This window comes from Panthera leo, chromosome D2, assembly GCF_018350215.1.
Source record: "Panthera leo isolate Ple1 chromosome D2, P.leo_Ple1_pat1.1, whole genome shotgun sequence".
NCBI lineage: Eukaryota > Metazoa > Chordata > Mammalia > Carnivora > Felidae > Panthera > Panthera leo.
In genome coordinates this window covers 27038679-27066267 of record NC_056689.1, presented here as the reverse complement: position 1 = coordinate 27066267, position 27589 = coordinate 27038679, and the positions used below count along the sequence as shown (strand labels likewise).

The following is a 27589-nucleotide window of genomic DNA, read 5'->3' as shown; positions in this document are numbered from 1 at the left end:
GTGTTAAGTGAACTTTCAAAGCCAAATATCTCTACCATTAGTAACTTACAAAGATAATATATAATCAGAAATATTTCAGTCTGAGTTTTACAAATGATAGAAAACATAATTTGATAACGTAAATTTAAATCATTACCTGTAATGAGTCTGAATTCTTTTCTGACCTATTTATTCTTACAATTATGTACTCTCACCTACTTTCAAATGCACATAATAATTTTAGTAAGGTTTAAGAAGGAGTAAAATATTCTTGGGTTACTACCAGAAAGAGATTCAAGGCCCAGGCAAAGCTGGCCCTTTAGATTTGTTGTCCTTATGGCCAGAAAATTAACATGCATTCTCTCAGGACCACTGCAATGAAGAAGCCCCAAGGATTATACTTATCAAAAGGAGTCAGTACAGCACTGGGGTTCAGAGAACTAGCTCTGCAGTCTCAATTATCAGCTCCCACATATTAGCTGTATGATCGCAGTTTCCTCATCTGGATAACAATAGTTCCTGCCGTACAGGGCTGCTGTGAGTATTACATGAGGCAATGCATATAAAATGCTTATCACAGTGCCATATTCTGTATATTGTGATAAAGTCAATAGAGAAAGTACAGATTTCTAAAGAGCTCAGGACTGTTTTAGAATTTGGCAATATAAAATAGACAAGATACATTAAGTTTGAAGCTTAGAATGTATCGACCCAGAAGCCACCTTTGTTTAATAAAGCTATGCTCTAAACATCACAACAGTTTATACTACCTGGCATTTCAATTGATTAGAGTGAATTTGCTTAAGGTGCCCCCTCCTTTCTTGATCAATGACTGTATAACATCATGGTATATTATGTGTAAAACTCATTTTCATGAAACTTAGGTAGATTATGCATTCAAGGCAGGTTTGTCAATTTGTTGTTCCTTCTAAATTACCATTAACTGGCTACTTAATTATACTCAGTTTGTATTTTCTTGAAAGCATTAAAAAAATTCACTTCTAGTCTCATCCAAGCAACCATATGTCCATAGTGTGAGTAAAGCACACCCACAGCTGATGTTTAAGCTAATGAAATGAGAAATGTATTACATATCAGCTTTGAATAGTTCATTTATGCTGTTAGAGTGAAAAAGTAGTAGTTTCCATCTGTACTTCAGAAATTAAACATTTGCTTCTGGAAGATTTTATTTTAATTGGAGCTAATATTAGTTTATTAGCAAAAGGCCTCTAGAGGAGTTAAAATGTAATCATGTAGCAATAATGAAAAGGCTATGTTTTATTTTCCTTAAAATACTCTAAATCTTTCTCACATTATCTCACATGGCAGTGAAAACTAGACCTTTGCATGATTTTTTGTTTGTCTTTTTTTAGCCAAGATCTACACAGGAAGATGATGGTGGTAGTTGCACTCTTCTAGAGACAGTATACTGTAACAGATTGAAGGCTTTGATAGGGAGAGCTAAAGTATTATTGTGGCACATTTGTTTGGTAGACGAGAAGAACTCTTTTTAGTGAGTGTTTAGATAGGATGAATTTAAGGTATTATGAAAGATTTAGATAGAATTTTTAAGAGGCAGTTGGATACAGAGTTCTAGAATTCAGGGAAAAAATCTACATTAGAGCTGTGCTTTGGGATTCACAGCCATATAAATGGAAGCTGTGGGTTGGGACTTCTTTCCTAGGTGAGGTGGTATGAATTAGCTCTCTCATTGCCCTTGATATCCCATCCATTGAAAGTGAGACAGTGGTGTCATGGAATCTCACTATAGAATATTATTATCCAAAGAGGTTTCTGTGATAATAGAAATGTTCGATATCTCCATCTCAAAACAGTAGTCAACCCAGCCACACGTGTCAACAGCACTTGAAATATGTGATTGAGGGACTGGATTTTAAGTTTTAGTTAATTTTAGTGAATTTAATTTTTAATAGCCACACATGACCAGGTGACACTTTTTATTACACGTAAAGAATGGACAGAAGAAAGGCCAGGGTAGATACTCCTGACAGATGTAGGAGTTAAGAAGTAGGGTATAAATAATACATTTTAGTAGGTAAAAGAAAGAGGGGACTAAATAAAGTTCTAGTGCCCAATATCACCAACATTTCCCTATATCAAAAACATAGCAGATAGGATTGTAAGAGATGATATGCAATACATGCAGACAGAGATTTGGATATAGGAAAAATAATATTTATCAATATTTTTGTGTAAGGTAAAGTACTTCTTATCTTCTAGGGGTAGAATCATTGCTCTAAAAATTAAAATATTCTAATTTTGCATCTTCACATAGGGCAGAGTCTTCCTCAATATAATATTGTAGTAAAGAGTATAGAGACTTTGTCAATAGAACATAGTATAGTAGTTAAGAGTGTAGACTGTACATCCTGGCAGTGTGAGTTCATATCTCTGTTCTGCAGAACTACCCTGGGGAAGATTCCTCATTTTTCATTGTCTTCACCATTCAACTAAGTTTTAACCCCAGATTAACAAGGGTATTTTTTTTAGCATTTAAATCACAGCCCACATTTACAAAAGTGCCTTGAATCTAGTGAAGAATTAATGAATGTTACTATCATTAACCTTTAAAGTAAACTTAAGAGAAATTTTTGAGAGTACTTTGAAATCTTAATTTAAAAAAGGGCAATCTATAGATTGACCATATTAACAGATGCATCCTTAGACTCCTTCAATATTATGTTATTTTGGAAATTTTTGCATATGATTATCTATTTCTTTACATTTTTTATGTTTTTATTTTTTTGGCTTTATAAAGATAATTGACAAATAAAAATTGTATATATTTAAGATGTAAAACATGATATATTAATATATATGTACATTGTGAAAAGATTGTCACGATCAAGATAAATAACATGTTCATCACCTCACATGATTACTTTTTTTTTTGTAGTAGTAAGAACACTTAAGATCTACTGTCAGCAAATTTTAACTACTATAATATAGTAGTATTAACTATAGTTACTATACTGTACCTTGGAACTCCAGAACTCATTTGTCCTGCATAACTGAAACTGTACCCTTTGGCGAACATCTCTTCATTTCCCCTACCTCCTAGCCATTGGCAACCACCATTCCACTCTTTGCTTCTATGACTTCAACTTAAATTCTACATATGACTGTGATCATGCTGTATTTATATCCATATGGTTTTCCCTAGTGGCTCTATCAATTTTCATTTCACCAACAGTGTAAAAGTATTACCTTTTCTCTTCTTCCTCACCAACACTTGTTATCATTTGCCTTTTTGATAATAACCATACTAACAAGTATGAGGTATATGATTTGCGTTTTCTTGATATTTAATGATGTTGAGCACCTTTTCATATACCTGTTGGCCATCTGTATGTCTTTCCTAGAAAAAATGTTTATTCACTCTGCTCATTTGATTATTAGGTTATTATTATTATTTGTTTTTAAAATAATTCTTGTATAAATTGTTGTATCAATTCTTAATATATTTTGGATATTAACCCTTTACCAGATATGTGGTTTACAGATTTTTTCTCCCATTATATAGGTTCTCTTCACTTTGCCAATTGTTTCCTTTCTATGCATTTTTTTAGTTTAATTCAATCCCACTTGTATATTTTCACTTTTGTTACCTGTTATTTAGTGTAATTTCAAAAAAAAAAACCATTGCTAAGACCAATGTCAATTATGTCAAGTAGTAGTTTTCCAGTGTTCTAGTAATTTTATGGTTTCAAGTCGTATGTTTAAGTCTTCATGCTGTGAGATAAGGGTCCAGTTCCATCTTTTTGCATTTGGATATCCAGTTATCCCAGAACCACATACTGAAGAGAGTATCCATGCCTCATTGTGTGCTCTTGGCACCTTTGTCACAGATTAAACTGGAGATGCATGGGCCTATTTTTGGCTTTCTATTCTGTTTCATTGGTCTATGTGTTTGTTTTTATGCTAGCAGCATACTGTTTTATTTTGATCTAATTATTACCAGGTAAAATTGGTATATGTTAGTTTCAGGTATACAACATAATAATATTTGTATACACTAAAGAGTCCAGTTACCATTCATCATCATACAATTGGCCTTCACCTTTTTCATACACCCATCATCCCCATCTCCTCTGATAACCACCAATCTGTTCTCTTTATTAGTTTTGCTTTGCTTTTTTTGTTTATGTGTTTTGTTTTATATAGATTACACATGTAAGTGAAATCATAAAGTATTTGTCCTTCTCTGACTTATTTCACTTCGCATAATAACCTCCAGGCCCATCTATGTTTTGGGGAATGACAAGGTTTCATTCTTTTTTTATGTCTGAGTAATATTCAATTGTGTGTGTGTGTGTGTGCATGTACATGCGCGCGCACGTGCGCACACACACACACACACACACACACACATTGCTTTTTCTTTATCCGTTATCTATCAGTGGACAATTAGGTTGCTTTCATATTGTGGCTATCGTAAATAATACTGCAATGAACATATATCTTTTTGAATTAGTGTTCTCATTTTCTTTGGGTAAATATTCTCTGCCAATTTTTTCATTTGTTAAATTATTTTTATTTTTTTAAAGGCTTATTTATTTTGACAGAAAGAGAGAGAAATCTAGAGTGAGTGGGGGAGCAGCAGAGAGAGAGGGAAAGAGAGAATCCCAAGCAGGCTCCATGCTATCAGACATGGGGCTTGATCTCACAAACGGTGAGATCATGACCTAGGCTGAAACCAAGAGTCAGACGCTTAACCGGCTGAGCCACCCAGATACCCCTCTGCCCATTTATTAATTACACTGGTTTTTTTTGGTGTTGAGTTGTATGAGTTCTTTATATCATTTGGATATTAACCCCTAATTAAATACATCATTTGCCAATATTTTCTCTCATTTAGTAGGTTTCTTTTTCATTTTATTGATATCCTTGGCTGGCCAGAAACTTTTTAATTTTATGTAGTCCTACTTATTTACTTTTTCTCTTGTTGGCTTTGCTTTTGAAGTAAGATTCAAAAATTCAACCTGAAGACCACTATCAAAGAGCTTACTGCCTATGTTTTCCTTTTTTGGTAAATATAAAACATTTAAAATATAAATATTAGACAACACACTACTGCAAGCATTAGACCAAGTAAGAAATCAAATAGTAAATCAAAATGTATCTCAAAACAATAGAAAAAGAAAACACAATATTCTAATATCTATGGGATGTAGCAAAAGCAGATATTAGAGTGAAATTTATGCTATAAATTCTTAAGAAAAAAAGTTGAAATAAATAACTTAACAATATACACAGGAACTACAAAAAGAATAAACTTAGCTGAAATTTAGTAGAGGAAGGAAATAACAAGGAAAAAAAAAGTTAGAAACAAATAAAATAGAGACCAGAATAAATAATGAAATAACATTGAGAGCAATGACCATTTGTTGCAAAAAATAAAGAAAATTGGCTATGCTTTTACTGCATTAGCTAAGAAAGAGTGAGAGAGAGAGAGAGAGAGAGAGAGAAGACTCAAAAACCAAAATGAGAAATGGAAGAGAAAACAATACAACAGATAACCACAGAAATACATAGTGTGATAACAGATTATTTACTAACAATTATTTACTAACAACTTTATTTACTAACAACTTTATTTACTAACAACTTTATTTACTAACAACTTTATTTACTAACAACTTGGGTAATTCAGAAAAAAAAATACATAATTCCTAAAAATGCATAAATTACCAAGATTGAATCATGAATTCTGAATCCAAGAAACAGGAAATCTTCTTAGACCAATAACAAGAATGAAAATTGAATTAGGAATCAAAAATCTCCCAGCACAGAAAATCCCAAGACCACATGATTTCATTGGTGAATTCTATTAAACATCAAAAAAAAAAATGTTAATGACAGTCTTTATCAAAATCTTACAAATAATGGAATAGAGGGAACACATTCAAAATTATTACTACCCTGATACCAAAGCAATACAAAAACAATACAAGAACAAAAAGTTTGGTTTGTCCCAGATAAGTATTGCTACTCTTACTTTCTTTTCACATTCATTTAAATGATAAATGTTTCTCCAACCTCTCACTTTCAATCTGCAAGTGTCTTTAGGTCTAAAATGAGTCTCCTATAGGTAGCGTATAGATGGGTCTTATTTTTTTGTTTGTTTGTTTTTAAGAAGATAGAAGTTTATTGAATAGGAGCACAGGAGCAGCAGGCAGAATGGCAGAAGAAAGGCTATCTGCTGGGTCTTGTTTTGTTTTGTTTTGTTTTGTTTTGTTTTTTTAAATCCATTCTGACACCCTTTGTCTTTTAATAGGAGTACTTAGTCCATTTACATACAAAGTAATTTTGATAGATATATATTTATTCCCATTTTATTACGTGTTTTGTTGTTATTTCTGGATATTTTCTCTGATCCTTTCTTGTCTTTGTCACTTTGTCACTTTTGGTTTCTCTTTTGCACTCCCCTTTAATATTTCTTGCAGGGCGTGTTTAGTGGTCACTAACTCCTTTAGTTTTGTTTGGGAAACTCTTTATCTCTCCTTCTGATCTGAGTGATTGCCTTGCTGTACAGAGTATTCTTGACTGCAGATGTTCCCCGTTCAGCACTTTGAATATATCATGCCACTCCCTTCTGGCTTGCCAAGTTTCTGTTGAGAAATCTCTAGCTAGCCTTATACGTCTTCCCTTGTAAGTTAAGGACTTCTTTTGTCTTGCTGATTTTAAGATTTTTTTTCTTTATAACTATATTTTTCAAATTCAATTACAATAAATCTTGATGTTGACCTGCCTTTGTTGATTTCGATGGGAGTTCTCTGTGCCTCTTGGATTTGAGTGTCTGTTTCCTTCCCCACATTAGGTTTTCAGCTATAATTTCCTCAAATAAACCTGCCCCCTTTACTTTCTCTTCTTCTGGGACTCCTGTAATGAGAATGTTATTACTTTTGATTGAGTCACTGATTTCCCTAAGTCTATTCTCGTGTTGTATAATTCTTCTTTCTCTCTTTGGTTCAGCTTCATTATTTCCATTATTTTTCTTGTTTTATTTTGTTTATTTTTGGTTTTGTTGCTGAGAGAGAGAGTGAGTAGGGTAGGGGCAGAGAGCAAAGAGAAAAGGAGAGAATCTTAAGAAGACTCCATGCAGAATGCAGAGACCTACGTGAGGCCTGTGAGATAATGAACTGAGCTGAAATCAAGAGGCAGATGCTCAACCGACTGAGCTACCCAGGCACCCCATTATTTTGTTTTCTATGTCATTAATTCATTCCTCTGCTTTTTCCAGCCTGCCATTCATTGCATCAAGCCTGTTTCCAATCTTGTTTATTCTATTCTTCTTTGGTTTTTTAAACTTTTTTTTTATTTCTGTTGTAAGGTTCTCACTGATGTAGTCTATTTTCTCAAACCCAGTGAGCATCCTTACGATTGTTGCTTTAAATTCTCCACCAGGCATGTTACTTATGTCTGTTTCATTTAGATCTCTGGCCATGGCCTTACCTTATTCTTTCATTTATGATAAATTCCTCCATCTTGGCATTTTTCAAAGTCTCTGCCTTCTTCTATGTGTTAGAAAATCCAGTTATGTCTCCTGCTCCTGAAAGTATGAAGAAGAGATCATGTAGTGTCCAAGGCCTGGAGCTTCAGGGAGTGTCTCCAGTGTGTGCTGCATGAGCTCAACTATTGTATTTTGGCTGTTTTATCCTTCAGACCAGTCACTGCAGAGGCTCCCTTTGCCTTCTCTGGGCAGTGTTTCATCCCTGGCCTAAATGTGGTGAGTTTTAACTAGGTTTGCTCTAGTCTGCTTATGAAATGAGGCCTGACACCAACTCCAGCAGAACTGAGACCCTGCAGAATTCTCTGGTTGGGAGATATGTTGTGGGTAGGGGCTTGTGCTGGTCTTCTGAGGGGGGGCCCACCACACTGGGACTGAGGCAAGGTGGACTGAGAAGGGCAGTCCTGACAGAGCACAGGAGGGTGGGGCTTCACGTAAGTAGGTTAGGCAACCAGCATTTGGGCTGAAATGCTGTGCTGCCTCCCACAGGTGGCTCTGTGTTTATGCTGAGGGGAGGGAGAGAAATGGCACAGGCCAGCTCCCCTGTTCCCAGCGAGGCATCTCTCTAAATGCTGCCTCTCCAAGACACACTAAGAGTGAATAATCTCCCCATTGTGTGTCCCAGACATTCTTTGGATCACAGTTCCATGCTATCTGCCCCTGGGTTGTTTGCCTGCCTTCTCTCCAGGAGCAAGGCAGCGCCCTCCAGGCTCTATCCCAGCCAAGCTCCCTGACCTTTAAAACTCCAGGCTTTAAGTCCCACTGTTAGCAAGAACTCACAAAATTCAGCCGCTTTCATTTTCTAAGCCAATAGCTCTGGGAAAATGTTCTCCTTGTGTGTTCCCTGTCTGCTTCTCTCTCTCTCTCTCTCTCTCTCTCTCTCTCTCTCTCTCTCTCTCTACCTCTCCACCTTCTCTGCACCACTTCTCTCCCTTCCACAGTGCTATAATCTGTTTCTCGCCATAAACCACATCTCTGTACTTCTTACCTTTTTTGATATGGCCACTTCTCTGTTTAATTGTGGAATTTGTTCTGTCAGTCTTCCAGCCAATTTCTGGGTTATTTAGGATGATTTGTTAGTTATCTAGTGGTGTTCATTGGACAATACAAGCCTAGGGTCTTCCAACTGGGCCTCCATCTTGGGGAATTCTGATGACTTCTTTGGTTCTGCTCATGTTTACTTAGGAGTTTTATGGTTTCAGGTCTTACATTTAAGTCTTTAATGCATTTGGAGTAAACTTTGTGTATGGTGTAAGAGAGTGGTCCAGCTTCATTCTTTTGCATGTAGGTGTCCAGTTTTCCCAGCATATTTTCCCATGTATATTCTTGGCTCCTTTGTTAGAAATTAATTGATCATATATGTATGAGTTTTTCTGGGCTCTCTATTCTATTCCATTGATCTATTGTCTGTTTTTATGCCAATACCATGCTGTTTTGATGATTATAGCTTTGTAGTATAGTTTGAAGTCATGGAATGTGACATCTTCAGATTTGTTCCTTTTTTCTGAAGATTATTTTGGCTATTCAGGGTCTTTTGTGGTTCCATACAAATTTTAGAAATATTTTTTATAGTTCTGTGAAAAATGTCATTGAAATTTTGATTGAATTTGCATTGTATCTATAGATTGTTTTAGATAGTATGGCTATTTTAACAATATTCTTGAAATTCATGAGTTTGGATTATCTTTCCATTTATTTGTGTCATCTTAAATTTCATCAATGTCTTACAGTTGTCAGTGTATAAGCCTTTCACCTCTTTGATTAAATTTATCCCTAGACATTTTATTATTTTGGGGGCTATTATAAATAGGGTTGTTTTATTAATTTTTTCTTTCTGCTAGTTCATTATTAATGTGGAGAAATGGAACAGATTTTTGTCTATTGATTTTGTGTCCTATAGCTTTACTAAAATTGATTAGTTTTAACATTTTTGGTGGAGACTTTAGGGTTTCCTACATATGGTATCAAGTCATCTTCAAAGAGTGACAATTTTACTTCTTCCTTATGAATTTGGGAGTCTTTTATTTCTTATTCTTATCTGATTATTTTGGCTAGGATTTTGAATAATATGTTGAGGGAAAGTGGTAAGAGTGGGCATCCATGTCTTATTACTAGTCTTAGAGGAAAAGCTTTCAGCTTTTAATCATTGAGTATGTTTACTGTGGGTTTTTCATATGTGAACTTTATTATATTGATGTATGTTTCATCTATACCCATTTTGTGAAGGGTTTTATGATAGGTTTTGAATTTTATCAAATGCTTTTTGTGTATTATTGGAGATGATCTTGATTTTCATTAATGAAATGTGTCCCATAGATATTTAATTTTTAAAAATTTTTTCAATGTTTTTATTTATTTTTGAGACAGAGAGAGACAGAGCATGAGCAGGAGAGAGACAGGGAGACACAGAATCTGAAGCAGGCTCCAGGCTCTGAGCTGTCAGCACAGAGCCTGACACGGGGCTTGAACACACAGACTGTGAGATCATGACCTGAGCTGAAGTTAGTTGCTCAACCAACTGAGCCACCCAGGCACCCTGATATTGAATTTTTATATTTACATTTAATAATATCAATGTATTTTTTTAATTTGTACTTTTCTTTCTTCATTAATTCACTGACTGTTCTTTAGGATGTTGTTTAATATCTACATATTTGTGGTTTTTCCAGTTGTCTTTTTGCAATTGAGGAAATTTGAATTTCATATCATGGCGTCAAAGAGTTTATTGATATGATTTCATTCTTCTTAAACTAATTAAAACTTGTTTTGTGGCCTAACATGTGATCCATCTTGAAGAATGTTCCGTGTGCATGTAAGAAGAATGTATATCTCCTGCTATTGGATAGAATGTTTGTATATATCTGTTAGGTCCATCTGGTCTAATATGCTGTTTAGCACTGTTTTGATAGATTGATTGATTGTCTGGATGATTTATCCATCTATGTAAGTAGGGTTATTAAAGTCCCCTACTATTAATGTATGGCTGTCAATGTCTCCCTTTAAGGTTTTTAATATTTGCTTTATATATTTAGGTGTTCCTTATTGGTGCAGAAATATTTACAAATGTTATATCCTCTTGTTGGACTGACTTTATATAACAGCCATTTATTTATGTATGTATTTATTTATTATTTTTTGTCATCTATTACAGTTTTTGTTTGGAAGTCTATTTTGACTGATCTAAGTATAGTTACACCAGCTTTCCTTTTGTTTCCATTTGCATAGAATACCTTTTTCCATCCCTTTATTTTTAGTCTGTTTTTCCTTAGGTCTGTTTTTTAATCTCTTGTGGGTAGCATGCAGTTGTATTGTTTTCTCATCCTTTTAGCACTCTTTGATTGGAGAATTTATTCCATTAACACTTAAAGTAATTAAGTATGTACTTATTGTAATGTGATTAATTGTTTTCTGGATGTTTTTATAGTTCCTCTTTGTTCCTTTCTTCTCTTGCTCTCTTCCATTGTAGTTTGGTGACTCTCATGTCTTGTTTACATTCCTTACTCTTTGCCTTTAATGTATCTAATATAGGTTTTTGCTTTGTGGTTACCATGAGGTTCACATATAACAAGCTATATATATATAAAAGAACCTATACATATATATGTGTGGGTGTGTATATATATGAATCTTTTTGGGGTTGATAGAAACTTAGAATGCATTTTAATCCTCTGCATTTTTACTCCCCCCCCCCCACCAACACATTTTATGTTTTTGATATCACAGTTTACATTTTCAAATTTTGTACCTCCCTTAATTAATTACTATAGTTATAGTTAATTTTATTACTTTTGTCTTTTAACTTTCATACTACCTTTATAAATGGTTAATTCACTACCTTTACTAAATATTCACCTTTATCAGTGATAGTTTTACTTTCATATGTTTTCTTGTTATTCGTTAAGTGACCTTTCTTTTCTGCCTCAAGAAGTCCCTTTAACATTTCTTATAATGCCAGTTTAATGGTAAACTCCTTTAGCTTTTGGCTGTCTAGAAAATTCTTTATCAGTTCTGAATGTAAGCCTTTCTGGGTAGATTATTCTTATTTGAAAGCTTTTTCCCTTCAGCACTTTGAATATATCATACTATTTCCTTCTGGCCTGCAATGTTTTTGCTAAAAAATCAGCTGATAGTCACATGGGGATTGCCTTATATGTAACAAGTTGTTTTTCTCTTGCTGCTTTAAGATTCTCTCTTAATCTTTAACTTCTGACATTTTACTTATAATGTGTTTGGTGTTGGTCCCTTTGGATTTATATTCTTTGGAACCCTCTGTGCTTCCAGGGCCTGGATATCTCTTTCCTTTCCCAAGATAGGTAAATTTTCTGACATTATTTCTTCAAATTCAATTTCTGCCTGTTTCTCCCTCTCTTTTCCTTCTGGGCCCCCTGTAATGCAAATATTATTCTGCTTGATGTTGTCCCATAGGTCTCTAAAGCTATGTTTACTTTTTTTTTTTTTTCATTTTGTTGCACTTTTGATGTGAGTTCCACTGCCCCATCTTTCAGATTATTGATCCATTCTTGTCCTTCTAGTCTACTGCTGAATTCCTCTAATATAATCTTTCAGCTCAGTTATTGTATTCTTTTGCTCTGTGACCTCTTTTTGGTACCTACTTACTTATATGTTTTATGCCTTTGTTGAAGTTTTTATTGTGTTAATTCGTTCTTCTTTATCTTTATAAATTTGGTGAGCATCACAATTACTTTGAACTCTTTATCGTGGACATTATTTATCTCTGTTTCATTAAGGTCTTTTTCTGAGGTTTCATCCTGTTCTTTTGTTTCAAACATATTCCTCTGTTTCCCCATTTTGTTTCACCCTTTGTGTTTGTTTCTATATATCATGTGAAATAGTGACTTCTCTCAGCACTGAAGCAGTGGCTTTGTGTAGGAGTTCAATTTTGCCCTTGCTTTGGTTGTGTCTTGAACCTTTGTGATTGTCTAAGTAACCTGATTTTGTTGTTGTTTTTGGATTATTTATTCTTGATAGGTTCCAATTTTTGAGGATGTGCCAAGACACATCCTCAGTGTATCAAAAGAGAGTGATCTCAGTCAGCACCTAGTTTCAGCTGATTGGAAGCCAAATCCTTAGGCAGCAGCTTTTAATGTATGTACATATACATAATCCTGTGGGACCACAATTGGTCCCTAGCTGACTCCTAGCTGACTTCCACGCTAGGAAATCGGGAGGTGTCCCTTGGTTTACAGTTGCAATATTTGGAGTTCAGATGAGTGTATAAGCTCCTTTCTGGAGGCACCTGTAAGCTTGGGTGAGGCCAAAAGATGCAAATCCCAGGGCTTTTAGTGAAGCTATGAAAGAGTGGTTGGGGACAGGGTATATCTGCAGTTTTCACATTGTTGGAGAAGAGTGCTTGGGTGGGCACACCCTTGGCTTTAGTGAGGCTGTGTTTGCCCACACCCCCCTGTGCTAGCAAGCTAGAGAGAGAGAATAAATATGGTATTATCAGCACCTCCATCCCCAGAGAACATACCAACTTGTCCCTGCACCTCTGGCAGATGTCTTAAGATTAGCAAATAAATCTCCTTCACTTATCACCCAGCACCTCTTATCTCTCTAATGTAGATCCTAGGTGTTGAGGTGCCTGATATGGAGCACAAACTCCTTACTCCTTAGGGAGAATCTCTGGATTCAAGAAATTTCCTCCCTATTGTGTGGGTTGGATATTGGGAAGACTGCATCTCTGCCTCTCCTACCTCTCGTGATATGGTCCTTTAATCCATTGTTGTGGAGACAACTGTTTACCTAGTTTTCACTTCTTTTTCAGTGGGAATTATTCCACATATACCTACAGATTTGGTGTCCATGAGAGAAAGTGAATTCAGGGTCTTCCTATACCATCATCTTGGAACCCCCGCCTTTTGACGAATGGGAAAATATCTTAACAAAAGAAAGTTTATTGTTTTTTTTTTTTATTATTTCTATGAGATAGAGTTATTACCTTTAATTACATTTTCCTATATTTAGCAACTCAAGTGATTTCTTTCTTTAAATATCTTCATGTTTATAATTTCAACTTTTAACACACCAATTCTTTTTGGTACTTTCTTGGGGCTTATATTGGATAGGATGAGAAATGATTACATGGTCCCAGGCTGGGTAGAAAAAAAATGACATAAAGGAGAAAGATAATCTTTGAAAATATTTCTATAAAAATGTGGTTTATTGTCTTTGATTCTGTTTACTTTTCAGAGATCCAAAATTATCCTGACAAAATATTTGGTCTCTTTACATTAAAAAATAATTAAAATTCTATTAATCAAATATTTATTTAAAAATATCTCATATTTTTTATGAAACTCCAGAAATCTGAAAATACAAATAGAACAATCTTATCTTTCTTATTAATTTTAACAGCAATTCCTGAGTTTGTAACACAAGTGAATGTTGCCTTGGAAGCCTTAAGTAAAAACTCTTTGGATGTATTTGATGATGATCAATTTGTGGACATCTCAAAGAAGATCTATGATACAATCCACGACATCAGATGTTCAGTCATGATGATTCGGGTAAGTTTGCTTTGCTTCCCATTGAATTATTGTAATGCCCTTCACCATCTGGAATGCTTGGAATGATTGCAAGAAATATTTTATCTCTATTTCATAATGTCAATGCTGAAATCCATTAGAACTTTAGAAATTCGTATGTATCCCTGAAGTCAAATCTACTGTCACAAACAACACTTTCACTATGTATTTGGTTATAACTTATGCAAATGAGCACATTTAACTGCTGTGTGTGCAGAAATGATAGGATTCCTTGTGTGCAGAATTCACTGAGGTGTCACATAGCATGATCAGGAGCCAAGGAAAAATACATAAAATAATTTGCTTTCTTTTCTTGAATGGAAAGGAAAGGATCTTTCTCATTACTGTGTTAAAATGGTAGGAAAATGTGTCTGTTTAAAACAGGTTGTTTCTATGGTCAAACCCTCTCATACTAGATTATAGATTCAGAATATTCTGTAAGAAATCTCACTTGGTAAAAAAAAAAAAAAAAAAAAAAAAAAAAAAAGAAATCTCACTTGGAGCTGCCAAGAACAATAAACACATGAACTGTCCCAATCTAGGAGTTGTCTGTTTGGGGAAATATATGCCATCTTCTTAAGGGCAAAAATGAGTCATTTATTGTGGGCATACTGCATACACAGAGGCCAGGATTATTTATTTGGTTTTACTCAAATATTAATGTGGAGTATTTTTTAAATTTTTATTTAAAAAACAGTGGAGGTTTTCTGGAAAATGCAAATGTAAAGATACGGGGGTATTTTATCTTAGGATGGATTCACATGGAGGCAGACCATGAGGTAAGGATTTGTGTTACTATTAGTCTATTCAGGAGAAAGTAAGACAGAAAAAAATAAGGCAGGGGGGGAAGTAAACCAGCAAGATGTAATTATGCATCACTACTGGCAACTAGGGCTCGATCTTGCTGGGAACTCTGGGTGATAGTATTGAATACACCTCAGAATTATCTTACCCGAGGTGAACGAAACCCAATTTATCTACCTATTCATCCTTGGTTAAAGGCTACCTCTCCTCAGAAGTGTTACTAAAACCTCCAGCATGGGTCAGTCAAGCTCTTGTGCCCCCAAAAAGCAACCTTAGGCGGTGTGGCAGGTGCTTGCACAAAAAGGAGTCAGTAGGGATGGTGAGTGTAATTTGTTAAGTATTAATATAGTTTAATTTGAAAGCCTCTAGATTTAACTGTTATTGAAACTATAAATATAGAATAGAAGTGCTGAAGAGATACGGGCAGAGCACCAACAGTATCTGGCAGGTCTGAATGTCATAGTTAGGTTACACTGAGCAGTCTGTAAAAGTGGAGTTGTTTGGGAATCTTTTAAGGGAAACGGCCAACAGAAGTTGAAGACACTGGCAGGGCAGATGGATGCTTATGAAAGGAATTCTAAGAGAAAAGCAGAGGTGTCAAGATATAGGATCCAGCATGTCAGAGCATGGCAAAACCTGAAAGCAAGCCAATCATACATATAAAAGAGAAAGCCAGGAAGTATTTGTTTATATGTGATCGTGAACCGTGGTATTGTGCCAGTACTATGTCTAAGCTGCAAAGTACCTTTATCAAATATTTTCTTCCAAAAAGGATTTTAAATCTTTCCCATGTAGACTAGTGGGCTGGTGGACTGGTAATAATCCAAAGGGGGGAAGATGGGTAGAACCAGAAAAGAAACGTTGAGTGAAGACACATGAGTTTCAGGCAATGGTCTTTCCAGAGTGAAACACCTGCATTTTCAGTATCCTTGGGTGGATATGTGAGAAGTTTAAACCAATGAAATAGCATAGGTGAACCAGCGTAGGAAATACATTTTTTCCCCTGAAAAAACTATCTACGGATGAAACAAGTCTTATAATTTCTCCCATTCGTATGTTTTAGTATTTAATAATTTCCTTCTTATCAAAATAGCTTACTTATAGCAAGTCAGAGTATCTTGCTATTATTTGTATATATCCCTCATAAGGACCAAGCAGTCCTCTGTTGGGCAAGAGAGCAATTTATTGGAATTATTTAACAGCCTTAGAGGGCTGTAATTTTTCCCTATAGTCATCTCTTTTTCAAGGTACATACTTCAATTTATTTTAATTTTTCCTCACAGGAATAATTCAGTATTTTGTGTTCTTTACTAGTCCTTATTTAACTTTTCAACAAACTTCTCAAATGAGACTATCAAAAAGCATACTCTAATTAGGGCCTGTCCAAAATCAAATGAAGTGGAAGACTTGTTTGTATGTTATTGCTAATAATACAGCCAACTGCTGTGAACTTACTTTTCTTCTCTTAAATATCATGATTATTGGATAGACAATAATTTCCTTTTATTTTTATTTTTCACCCTGTTATTGCCTACATATTCCTTCTCTGTTTTGATTTGATATGTTTTCTCAGGTCATAAATCTCATACCAGATTTAAACTTTATTACATTTCTAAATGATTTTTCATATAATTTATCAGTTTGCTTTTAAATTTGGTTGTGACTGTACCTAATTAGCCTCAATTAGAAACATGAGATTGTAATCTAAATTCCTTCATCTAGATTACTAATAAAAATATTGGATTATATTGGACATTCATCTGACTGCAATCTCAGATTGCAGTAGCTAGCTCCAGTTAAGGATCTTAGTGTTAAGAGACCTTAGAATCTGATGTTCCATCCAACTAAGAACATATTGGCAAGTGTGTGGTTTGTAAGGATGTTTTCTGAATTTTGAGGTAGATATATTCTTCCTTCAAACACACATTATGGATGAAAAAAATAAAACAGATAAAAAACAGAGCTGCTGTTCTTGAAACCATGAAGGAGAGTCCAGAGGCTCAGCATCTCTGGGCTTGCGTGTCCAGTTTCTTAGGTAATTTCTAGGGAAACTTCTACAGAACTACAAGGATCCCTTGGAGGATGATCCATAAACCTCTGTACTTAACTGCTAATTGGATTATAGATTGAAAGTAGAAGTCTAACTCAGGTACAATTAATAAAATCTAAAATAATTTTTTCCTTTGAAGACTATCCCTTTGTCATAGAAGATAATAAAATTAATCTGGTGTAATCTTCTCTTAATAAGGTCAAATTTAATGCTGACCAATATCCTGACCTTAGAACTACAAAGCATTTGATGCTTTCTTCAAAGTAACTAAAGAATGTCAACATTAAGGCAAGTTCAAGGAGGACTAGGCTATGGTCCTGTGAGTGTTACAGACTACTGTCCTATGTCAGAATTTCCAGAGTGCTTTCAGTGCCCTTCAAGCTACTTATTAATAAAATACTAAAAACAAAACAAAGAAAACAAAAAAACAAAATGCTAAAACATTTCAGTGCTTGAAATTTTATGTGGTTTTATAAAAAATATGATTATATCTGTCTGTAACTTTTTTGGGGGTGAATAAATGTGTTAGCAAGTGTTCAGAATATTTTTAAAAATTCTAAGAGAAAATGCTGTGACATTTAATATTGCTATCTCCACTGGATTCAGTTTGTGGACAAATAAATTTATGGAATCTCATTCTTAACAACCTCAGAGAATAGGGAATATTAAATATTTTTCTTTGAGGTTTAATATTTATGTATAAGTTTTATAGTTATTAAGAGTTCATATGATAAGATTAAAGCAAGTCACAAATCTCTCTAACCCTCAGTTTTCTTCCTTTGTAAAATAAACTGTATTAAATCTACTTCAAAATATTATTATGCTGACAAAATGAGCTAATAGAAATGAAGTACTCAGTAAACAGTAGTGTCTTATAAAAAATAGTTCCTATTGCTATTACTATTCACTATTCACTATTACTATTCACTATTGTGAATAATGCTAGTACTACTGAAGCTACTTATTATTTATTTTATTTTTTTAATTTTTTTACATTTTATTCATTTTTGAGACAGACAGAGACAGAGAGAGAGAGAGAGAGCACAAGTGGAGAAGAGGCAGAGAGAGAGAGGGAGACACAGAATCCAAAGCAGGCTCCAGGCTCTGAGCTGTCGGCACAGAGCCCGGCGCGGGGCTTGAACTCACAAACTGTGAGATCATGACCTGAGCTGAAGTCAGATGCTTAACTGACTGAGCCTCCCAGGTGCCGCAATTATTTTTTTATATGTTGAAGAATGTTATCTATAGAAGTTATAGAAATGTGCCCATGGGCCAACTTGAAGCCAAAGCCCAAAAGTACCTTAAAAGGTAAAGTTCTAAACAAATAATTATGTTTTTATTCAAGATACTGTTTTACATAAGAGGAGACTTATTGTGTATCTGAATTATAGATTATTTAATGCAAATTGTGCTTTTGAGCCTATATGACTTTAAGCTGGCATTATAATTCTATATATTGTTTTTATTAACTTCTTGAAATGTGCAAGAAGGACTCTTGATGGTTCATCTTTTAGGGAAATGTGCTTAACCAGAAATAGATAAAAATCTTAAAGGACAAGATAATTGAATTGTGAGAAACATGGGTGGCTAGTAGTGAAATATCATCAAAAAGAGGAAAAGATTCAGCAAAAATTCAGCCTTTGAACAGGTATGCAGAATGTGGGCTTCACATATTTTGTTTGTGAATTTTCATATGTGACTTATCAAAAGCACGTAGGAAATACAGAGACGCTTTCCAAACCAAATGTGAAGATTTTCAGGACCACCACTAAGTTTAGATTTTCTGCGTTAGTTGTCTAACTTCATATTTCAGAGAATAAGAACAAATTTTGGAGATATCACTTGATTGAAGTTTATTTTTTGAAGAAACAAAGGAAAATAAAGTAAATCAAAAAACCATTTATGTGGCCCAGTTTACATGAACCATTTTTACATGAATAATTTACATGGCTTCTAAAATTAGAACACAGTTCAATATATAACTTCAGTTTATATAGCCAGAAAACCCCCTTTTTTTTCCTGATTCTACTGTACCCTCAGGAATGGATAGATGGCTTTCATTGGAATTATATACAATTTTCTTAATTTAACTTACTTGCACTGTCATGATTTACTTGAATGTCTTCTATTGTTCTGCATAACTTCTTTGCATCTCACCTCAAAAAATTATTTTGCTTTATATGTCTTCTGGACCAAACTGCTGTTTGTTTCTCTGAAGTTTCACATTCAAACTTCGGGAGGAAAAGACTGATGGTGTCAGTTAGTCACTGACTGGTGGACAATGTTATCTGGTCCAACTAAAATTCTGTTGAATTAAGTTCAGAAATGAAGAAATAGTGAAAGGAATATTCTGTAAAATCAAGATGCGTTCAAGTCTCAATTTTATGTGTTATCATTTAGTTTGTTATCTTACATGATATTAGTTTCTTTACTGTAGAGGGAAATGAAAGCATACTCTATAGCTTTTAGCCATCATTGCACTTAAAAATTAAGGGCAAAACATTATTCCTTACAATTGGGACCGAAGTGAGAATGTCCATGCTCCAGTGCAATGAGATGTTGTAGATGTTCTAGCCAGTACAGTAAATCAAGAAACAAAGTAAAAAGTGTACAGATTATAAGAAAAAATAAAACTGCCTGTATTTGCAAATTATATGATCAACCACATTGAAAATCCTAAAAAAAAAATTAAAACAACAAAAAACTTCACTCTGGTAGAACTGGTAAGTGAATTTAGCACAAAGGAAGGGGAGGAGGAAGGGATAAGGGCAAAATTAATTAATTAATAAATATACAGTAGAGAAATGCAATGAAACTCAATATGTACTTCTATTTAATCACAATAATTAGAAAATATATCTTTTAAAAGTACAATCTGGGGCTCCTGGGTGGCTCAGTCGGTTGACCCACCGACTTCGGCTCAGGTCATGATCTCACGGTTTGTGAGTTCGAGCCCCGCGTCAGGCTCTGTGCTAACAGCTCAGAGCCTGGAGCCTGCTTCTGATTCTGTGTCTCCCTCTCTCTCTCTCTGCCCCTCCCCCAGTCATGCTCTGTCTCTGTCTCAGAAATAAACACTTAAAAAAAATTAAATAAAGTACAATCTAGCACAGCGTCAAAAATAACAAAATAATTGATAAATTTAACAAACTTATACAAGGTTTACACTCTGAAAATTATGAGACATTATCAATAAAAATTAAGAAAACACATATTAGGAGAAAGTTAATCATATTCCTGGACTGGGAGACTCAATATTATTAAGGTGTACAATTATCTTGAAATTGATTTATAGATATAATGCTGTCCAAAACAAACTCCCAGTAGACTCTTTTATGAAAACTGATAATCCAAGGTGGTTACATGGGTACACTCATTTGTCAAAACTTATAAAACTGTACACTTAGAATTACAGGTAAATTACGTGGATAAAGTTGATTTTATTTTATTTGTTTTTCCTTCCAGAATAGTATTTTTATTTTTTTTATTTATTTATTTTTTCATGAAATTTATTGTCAGATTGGTTTCCATACAACACCCAGTGCTCATCCCAAAAGGTGCCCTCCTCAATACCCATCACCCACCCTCCCGCCCTCCCACCCCCCATCAACCCTCAGTTTGTTCTCAGTTTTTAACAGTCTCTTATGCTTTGGCTCTCTCCCACTCTAACCTCTTTTTTTTTTTTTTCCTTCCCCTTCCCCATGGGTTTCTGTTACGTTTCTCAGGATCCACATAAGAGTGAAACCATATGGTATCTGTCTTTCTCTGTATGGCTTATTTCACTTAGCATCACACTCTCCAGTTCCATCCACGTTGCTATAAAAGGCCATATTTCATTTTTTCTCATTGCCACGTATATTCCATTGTGTATATAAACCACAATGTCTTTATCCATTCATCAGTTGATGGACATTTAGGCTCTTTCCATCATTTGGCTATTGTTGAGAGTGCTGCTATAAACATTGGGGTACAAGTGCCCCTATGCATCAGTACTCCTGTATCCCTTGGATAAATTCCTAGCAGTGCTATTGCTGGGTCATAGGGTAGGTCTATTTTTAATTTTCTGAGGAACCTCCACACTGCTTTCCAGAGCGGCTGCACCAATTTGCATTCCCACCAACAGTGCAAGAGGGTTCCCGTGTCTCCACATCCTCTCCAGCATCTATAGTCTCCTGATTTGTTCATTTTGGCCACTCTGACTGGGGTGAGGTGATATCTGAGTGTGGTTTTGATTTGTATTTCCCTGATGAGGAGCGACGTTGAACATCTTTTCATGTGCCTGTTGGCCATCCGGATGTCTTCTTTAGAGAAGTGTCTATTCATGTTTTCTGCCCATTTCTTCACTGGGTTATTTGTTTTTCGGGTGTGGAGTTTGGTGAGCTCTTTATAGATTTTGGATACTAGCCCTTTGTCCGATGTGTCATTTGCAAATATCTTTTCCCATTCCGTTGGTTGCCTTTTAGTTTTGTTGGTTGTTTCCTTTGCTGTGCAGAAGCTTTTTATCTTCATAAGGTCCCAGTAATTCACTTTTGCTTTTAATTCCTTTGCCTTTGGGGATGTGTTGAGTAAGAGATTGCTACGGCTGAGGTCAGAGAGGTCTTTTCCTGCTTTCTCCTCTAGGGTTTTGATGGTTTCCTGTCTCACATTCAGGTCCTTTATCCATTTTGAGTTTATTTTTGTGAATGGTGTGAGAAAGTAGTCTAGTTTCAACCTTCTGCATGTTGCTGTCCAGTTCTCCCAGCACCATTTGTTAAAGAGACTGTCTTTTTTCCATTGGATGTTCTTTCCTGCTTTGTCAAAGATGAGTTGGCCATACGTTTGTGGGTCTATTTCTGGGGTTTCTATTCTATTCCATTGGTCTATGTGTCTGTTTTTGTGCCAATACCATGCTGTCTTGATGGTGACAACTTTGCAGTAGAGGCTAAAGTCTGGGATTGTGATGCCTCCTGCTTTGGTCTTCTTCTTCAAAATTACTTTGGCTATTCGGGGCCTTTTGTGGTTCCATATGAATTTTAGGATTGCTTGTTCTGGTTTCGAGAAGATGCTGGTGCAATTTTGATTGGGATTGCATTGAATGTGTAGATAGCTTTGGGTAGTATTGACATTTTGACAATATTTATTCTTCCAATCCATGAGCAGGGAATGTCTTTCCATTTCTTTAAATCTTCTTCAATTACCTTCATAAGATTTCTATAGTTTTCAGCATACAGATCTTTTACATCTTTGGTTAGATTTATTCCTAGGTATTTTATGCTTCTTGGTGCAATTGTGAACGGGATCAGTTTCTTTTGTTGTCTTTCTGTTGCTTCATTGTTAGTGTATAAGAATGCAACTGATTTCTGTACATTGATTTTGTATCCTGCAACTTTGCCAAATTCATGTATCAGTTCTAGCAGACTTTTGGTGGAGTCTATCGGATTTTCCATGTATAATATCATGTCATCTGCAAAAAGCGAAAGCTTGACTTCATCTTTGCCACTTTTGATGCCTTTGATTTCCTTTTGTTGTCTGATTGCTGATGCTAGCACTTCCAGCACTATGTTAAACAACAGCGGTGACAGTGGGCATCCCTGTCGTGTTCCTGATCTCAGGGAAAAAGCTCTCAGTTTTTCCCCGTTGAGGATGATGTTAGCTGTGGGCTTTTCATAAATGGCTTTTATGATCTTTAAGTATGTTCCTTCTATCCCGACTTTCTCAAGGGTTTTTATTAAGAAAGGGTGCTGGATTTTGTCAAAGGCCTTTTCTGCATCGATTGACAGGATCATTTGGTTCTTCTCTTTTTTTTTTGTTAATGTGATGTATCACGTTGATCGATTTGCGAATGTTGAACCAGCCCTGCATCCCAGGAATGAATCCCACTTGATCATGGTGAATAATTCTTTTTATATGCTGTTGAATTCGATTTGCTAGTATCTTATTGAGAATTTTTGCATCCATATTCATCAGGGATATTGGCCTGTAGTTCTCTTTTTTTACTGGGTCTCTGTCTGGTTTAGGAATCAAAGTAATACTGGCTTCATAGAATGAATCTGGAAGTTTTCCTTCCCTTTCTATTTCTTGGAATAGCTTGAGTAGGATAGGTATTATCTCTGCTTTGAACGTCTGGTAGAACACCCCTGGGAAGCCATCTGGTCCTGGACTCTTATTTGTTGGGAGATTTTTGATAACCGATTCAATTTCTTCGCTGGTTATGGGTCTGTTCAAGCTTTCTATTTCCTCCTGATTGAGTTTTGGAAGAGTGTGGGTGTTTAGGAATTTGTCCATTTCTTCCAGGCTGTCCAATTTGTTGGCATATAATTTTTCATAGTATTCCCTGATAATTGTTTGTATCTCTGAGGGATTGGTTGTAATAATTCCATTTTCATTCATGATTTTATCTATTTGGGTCATCTCCCTTTTCTTTTTGAGAAGCCTGGCTAGAGGTTTGTCAATTTTGTTTATTTTTTCAAAAAACCAACTCTTGGTGTCGTTGATCTGCTCTACAGTTTTTTAGATTCTATATTGTTTATTTCTGCTCTGATCTTTATTATTTCTCTTCTTCTACTGGGTTTAGGCTGCCTTTGCTGTTCTGCTTCTATTTCCTTTAGGTGTGCTGTTAGATTTTGTATTTGGGATTTTTCTTGTTTCTTGAGATAGGCCTGGATTGCAATGCATTTTCCTCTCAGGACTGCCTTCGCTGCGTCCCAAAGCGTTTGGATTGTTGTATTTTCATTTTCATTTGTTTCCATATATTTTTTAATTTCTTCTCTAATTGCCTGGTTGACCCACTCATTCTTTAGTAAGGTGTTCTTTAACCTCCATGCTTTTGGAGGTTTTCCAGACTTTTTCCTGTGGTTGATTTCAAGCTTCATAGCATTGTGGTCTGAAAGTATGCATGGTATAATTTCAATTCTTGTGAACTTATGAAGGGCTGTTTTGTGACCCAGTATATGATCTATCTTGGAGAATGTTCCATGTGCACTCAAGAAGAAAGTATATTCTGTTGCTTTGGGATGCAGAGTTCTAAATATATCTGTCAAGTCCATCTGATCCAATGTATCATTCAGGGCCCTTGTTTCTTTATTGACCATGTGTCTAGATGATCTATCCATTTCTTTAAGTGGAGTGTTAAAGTCCCCTGCAATGACCACATTCTTATCAATAAGGTTGCTTATGTTTATGAGTAATTGTTTTATATATTTGGGGGCTCCGGTATTCAGTGCATAGACATTTATAATAGTTAGCTCTTCCTGATGGATAGACCCTGTAATTATTATATAATGCCCTTCTTCATCTCTTATTACAGCCTTTAATTTAAAGTCTAGTTTGTCTGATATAAGTATGGCTACTCCAGCTTTCTTTTGGCTTCCGGTAGCATGATAAATAGTTCTCCATCCCCTCACTCTCAGTCTAAAGGTGTCCTCAGATCTAAAATGAGTCTCTTGTAGACAGCAAATAGATGGGTCTTGTTTTTTTATCCATTCTGATACCCTATGTCTTTTGGTTGGCGCATTTAGTCCATTTACATTCAGTGTTATTATAGAAAGATACGGGTTTAGAGTCATTGTGATGTCTGTATGTTTTATGCTTGTAGTGATGTCTCTGGTACTTTGTCTCACAGGATCCCCCTTAGGATCTCTTGTAGGGCTGGTTTAGTGGTGACAAATTCCTTCAGTTTTTGTTTGTTTGGGAAGACCTTTATCTCTCCTTCTAGTCTAAATGACAGACTTGCTGGATAAAGGATTCTCGGCTGCATATTTTTTCTGTTCAGCACATTGTAGATCTCGTGCCAATCCTTTTTGGCCTGCCAAGTTTCAAAAGAGAGATCAGTCACGAGTCTTATAGATCTCCCTTTATATGTGAGGGCACGTTTATCCCTTGCTGCTTTCAGAATTTTCTCTTTATCCTTGTATTTTGCCAGTTTCGCTATGATATGTCGTGCAGAAGATCGATTCAAGTTACGTCTGAAGGGAGTTCTCTGGGCCTCTTGGATTTCAATGCCTTTTTCCTTCCCCAGTTCAGGGAAGTTCTCAGCTATAATTTCTTCAAGTACCCCTTCAGCACCTTTCCCTCTCTCTTCCTCCTCTGGGATACCAATTATGCGTAGATTATTTCTTTTTAGTGTATCACTTAGTTCTCTAATTTTCCCCTCATACTCCTGGATTTTTTTATCTCTCTTTCTCTCAGCTTCCTCTTTTACCATAACTTTATCTTCTAGTTCACCTATTCTCTCCTCTGCCTCTTCAATCCGAGCTGTCGTGGTTTCCATTTTGTTTTGCATTTCGTTTAAAGCGCTTTTCAGCTCCTTGTGACTGTTCCTTAGTCCCTTGATCTCTGTGGCAAGAGATTCTCTGCTGTCCTCTATACTGTTTTCAAGCCCAGCGATTAATTTTATGACTATTATTCTAAATTCACTTTCTGTTATATTATTTAAATCCTTTTTGATCAGCTCATTGGCTGTCGTTATTTCCTGGAGATTCTTCTGAGTGGAATTCTTCCGTTTGGTCATTTTGGATAGTCCCTGGAGTGGTGAGGACCTGCAGGGCACTTCCCCTGTGCTGTGGTGTATAACTGGAGTTGGTGGGCAGGGCCGCAGTCCGACCTGATGTCTGCCCCCAGCCCACCACTGGGGCCACAGTCAGACTGGTGTGTGACTTCTCTTCCCCTATCCTAGGGGTGGGATTCACTGTGGGTTGGTGTGTCCCGTCTGGGCTACTTGCACACTGCCAGGCTTGTGGTGCTGGGGATCTGGCGTATTAGCTGGGGTGGGTAGGCAAGGTGCACGGGGGCAGGAGGGGTAGGCTTAGCTCGCTTCTCCTTAGGTGATCCACTTCAGGAGGGGCCCTGTGGCAGTGGGAGGGAGTTAGATCCGCTGCCGGAGGTTTGGCTCCGCAGAAGCACAGAGTTGGGTGTTTGCGCGGAGCGAGCAAGTTCCCTGGCAGGAACTGGTTCCCTTTGGGATTTTGGCTGGGAGATGGGCGGGGGAGATGGCGCTGGCGAGCACCTTTGTTCCCCGCCAAGCTGAGCTCTGTCGTCTGGGGGCTCAGCAACTCTCCCTCCCTTTGTCCTCCAGCCTTCCTGCTTTCTGAGCAGAGCTGTTAACTTATGACCTCCCAGAAGCTAAGTCGTGCTTGCTGTGGGAACACAGTCCATCCAGCCCCTCCGCTTTTGCCAGCCAGACTTGGGGGCTCCGCTTTGCCAGCGAGCTGCCCCTCCACTCCGGCTCCCTCCCGCCAGTCTGTGGAGCGCGCACCGCCTCGCCTCCCTTCCTACCCTCTTCCGTGGGCCTCTCGTCTGCGCTTGGCTCCAGAGACTCTGTTCTGCTAATCCTCTGGCGGTTTTCTGGGTTATTAGGCAGGTGTAGGTGGAATCTAAGTGATCAGCAGGACGCTTGGTGAGCCCAGTGTCCTCCTACGCCGCCATCTTCAACTGTAGGTTTCTAAAGTTGATTTTAAAAATTAATAATGTTTTACCTAGTAATCGACACGTTAACAATGAGGTAATTTTATTTAGATAAAGTCCTATCGAATGTGTAATTAGTATTAATTAAAAAGGCCTGCATGAACTACTGAAAATGCTGATGTTTAGAATATTATAATAAAACAAATACCTTTCTACTTTATAACTGGCTACTTGCCAAATATTTCTTTTTAAAAATATTTTAATATTTACTTATTTTTGAGAGAGAGAGAGAGACAGAGTGCAAGCGGGGGAGGGGCAGAGAGAGCGGGAGACACAGAATCCGAAGCAGGCTCCAGGCTCCGAGCTGTCAGCACAGACACCAGGCATGAACCCATGAACCGCGTGATCACCACCTGAGCCGAAGTCGGAGGCTCAACCAACTGAGCCAGCCAGACACCCCACCAAATATCTCTAATATATGGTCCTCTTTTGTTGATTTTTATTTCTCATGTGTATAAATTATTATGTATTATCTTAGGTCAAGGATGGCAAGCATAGGGCCACGGAGCTGCATTTGGTTGACCATCTTAGTTTGTATGACCTATGGGCTAAAAATGATTTTAGTATTTTTAAACGGTTGAAAAAATTTCAAAGAAGGATAATATTTTTTGACTATGAAAGTTATATGAAATTCTAATTTTAGGAATAACACCAGTAGATAGTTCTTTGCCCTAGAATGGCAATTTTAGTAATGGCAACAGTAACCATAGCAGTAACAGCATGACTCACAAAGCCCAAAACAGTTACTGCCTGGCTCATCACGGAAAAATTTTGCTGACCCTTGTCTTAGTCTGTTTTGGCTCTTTACTAAAATTTTGACTGGGTTTTCCAAGGATCCAATTGCACCTTTATTAATTTTCCTTTGTAAATCTAATCATCCAAAACATTTGAATATTACAATGGTCCTTCCTTCAAGTTCATTGAGTCATGTGACCACCCAGTGCAACTTCTGCTATTCCATCCTATTCCCATCACAGGGTCCCAGGAGCTTTTCTCCCCCCTTTTCCACCCATGTGGTTTCCATTCTCCTAAGTGCTCTAATTTTTTTTACCCTTTCTTTGGTAGGTCAAACTATCTGCCCTTCCTTCTTTGCACTTCCTTCCTGCTACTTTGCAGAGTGCTTTAGTTACTAGGATTCACTCTTCCCCAAAGGCTATAAAGAGGTTTCACATTCCTCTTGGTATTTTGCATATGTTCAGCAGGTATAATTAAATTTTAAGCTGCCCTTTGATTATCATACAT

General features: G+C 36.3%; 1 protein-coding gene across 8 annotated transcripts in view; it reads left to right on the top strand.

Annotated features, from left to right (window-relative positions):
* The window catches only part of CTNNA3 (catenin alpha 3), a 1696848-nt gene that overhangs the window by 1329550 nt on the left and 339709 nt on the right, over positions 1-27589 (top strand). For all 8 annotated transcript variants that reach the window (XR_006194484.1, XR_006194482.1, XR_006194483.1 and 5 more), the window contains one exon: positions 13886-14037. Coding sequence is in view for 4 of the 8 variants with exons in the window: in XM_042908368.1 (XP_042764302.1) it covers positions 13886-14037 (152 nt within the window). In the remaining 4 variants the exon portion in view is untranslated. The remainder of the gene's footprint in view (positions 1-13885; positions 14038-27589) is intronic.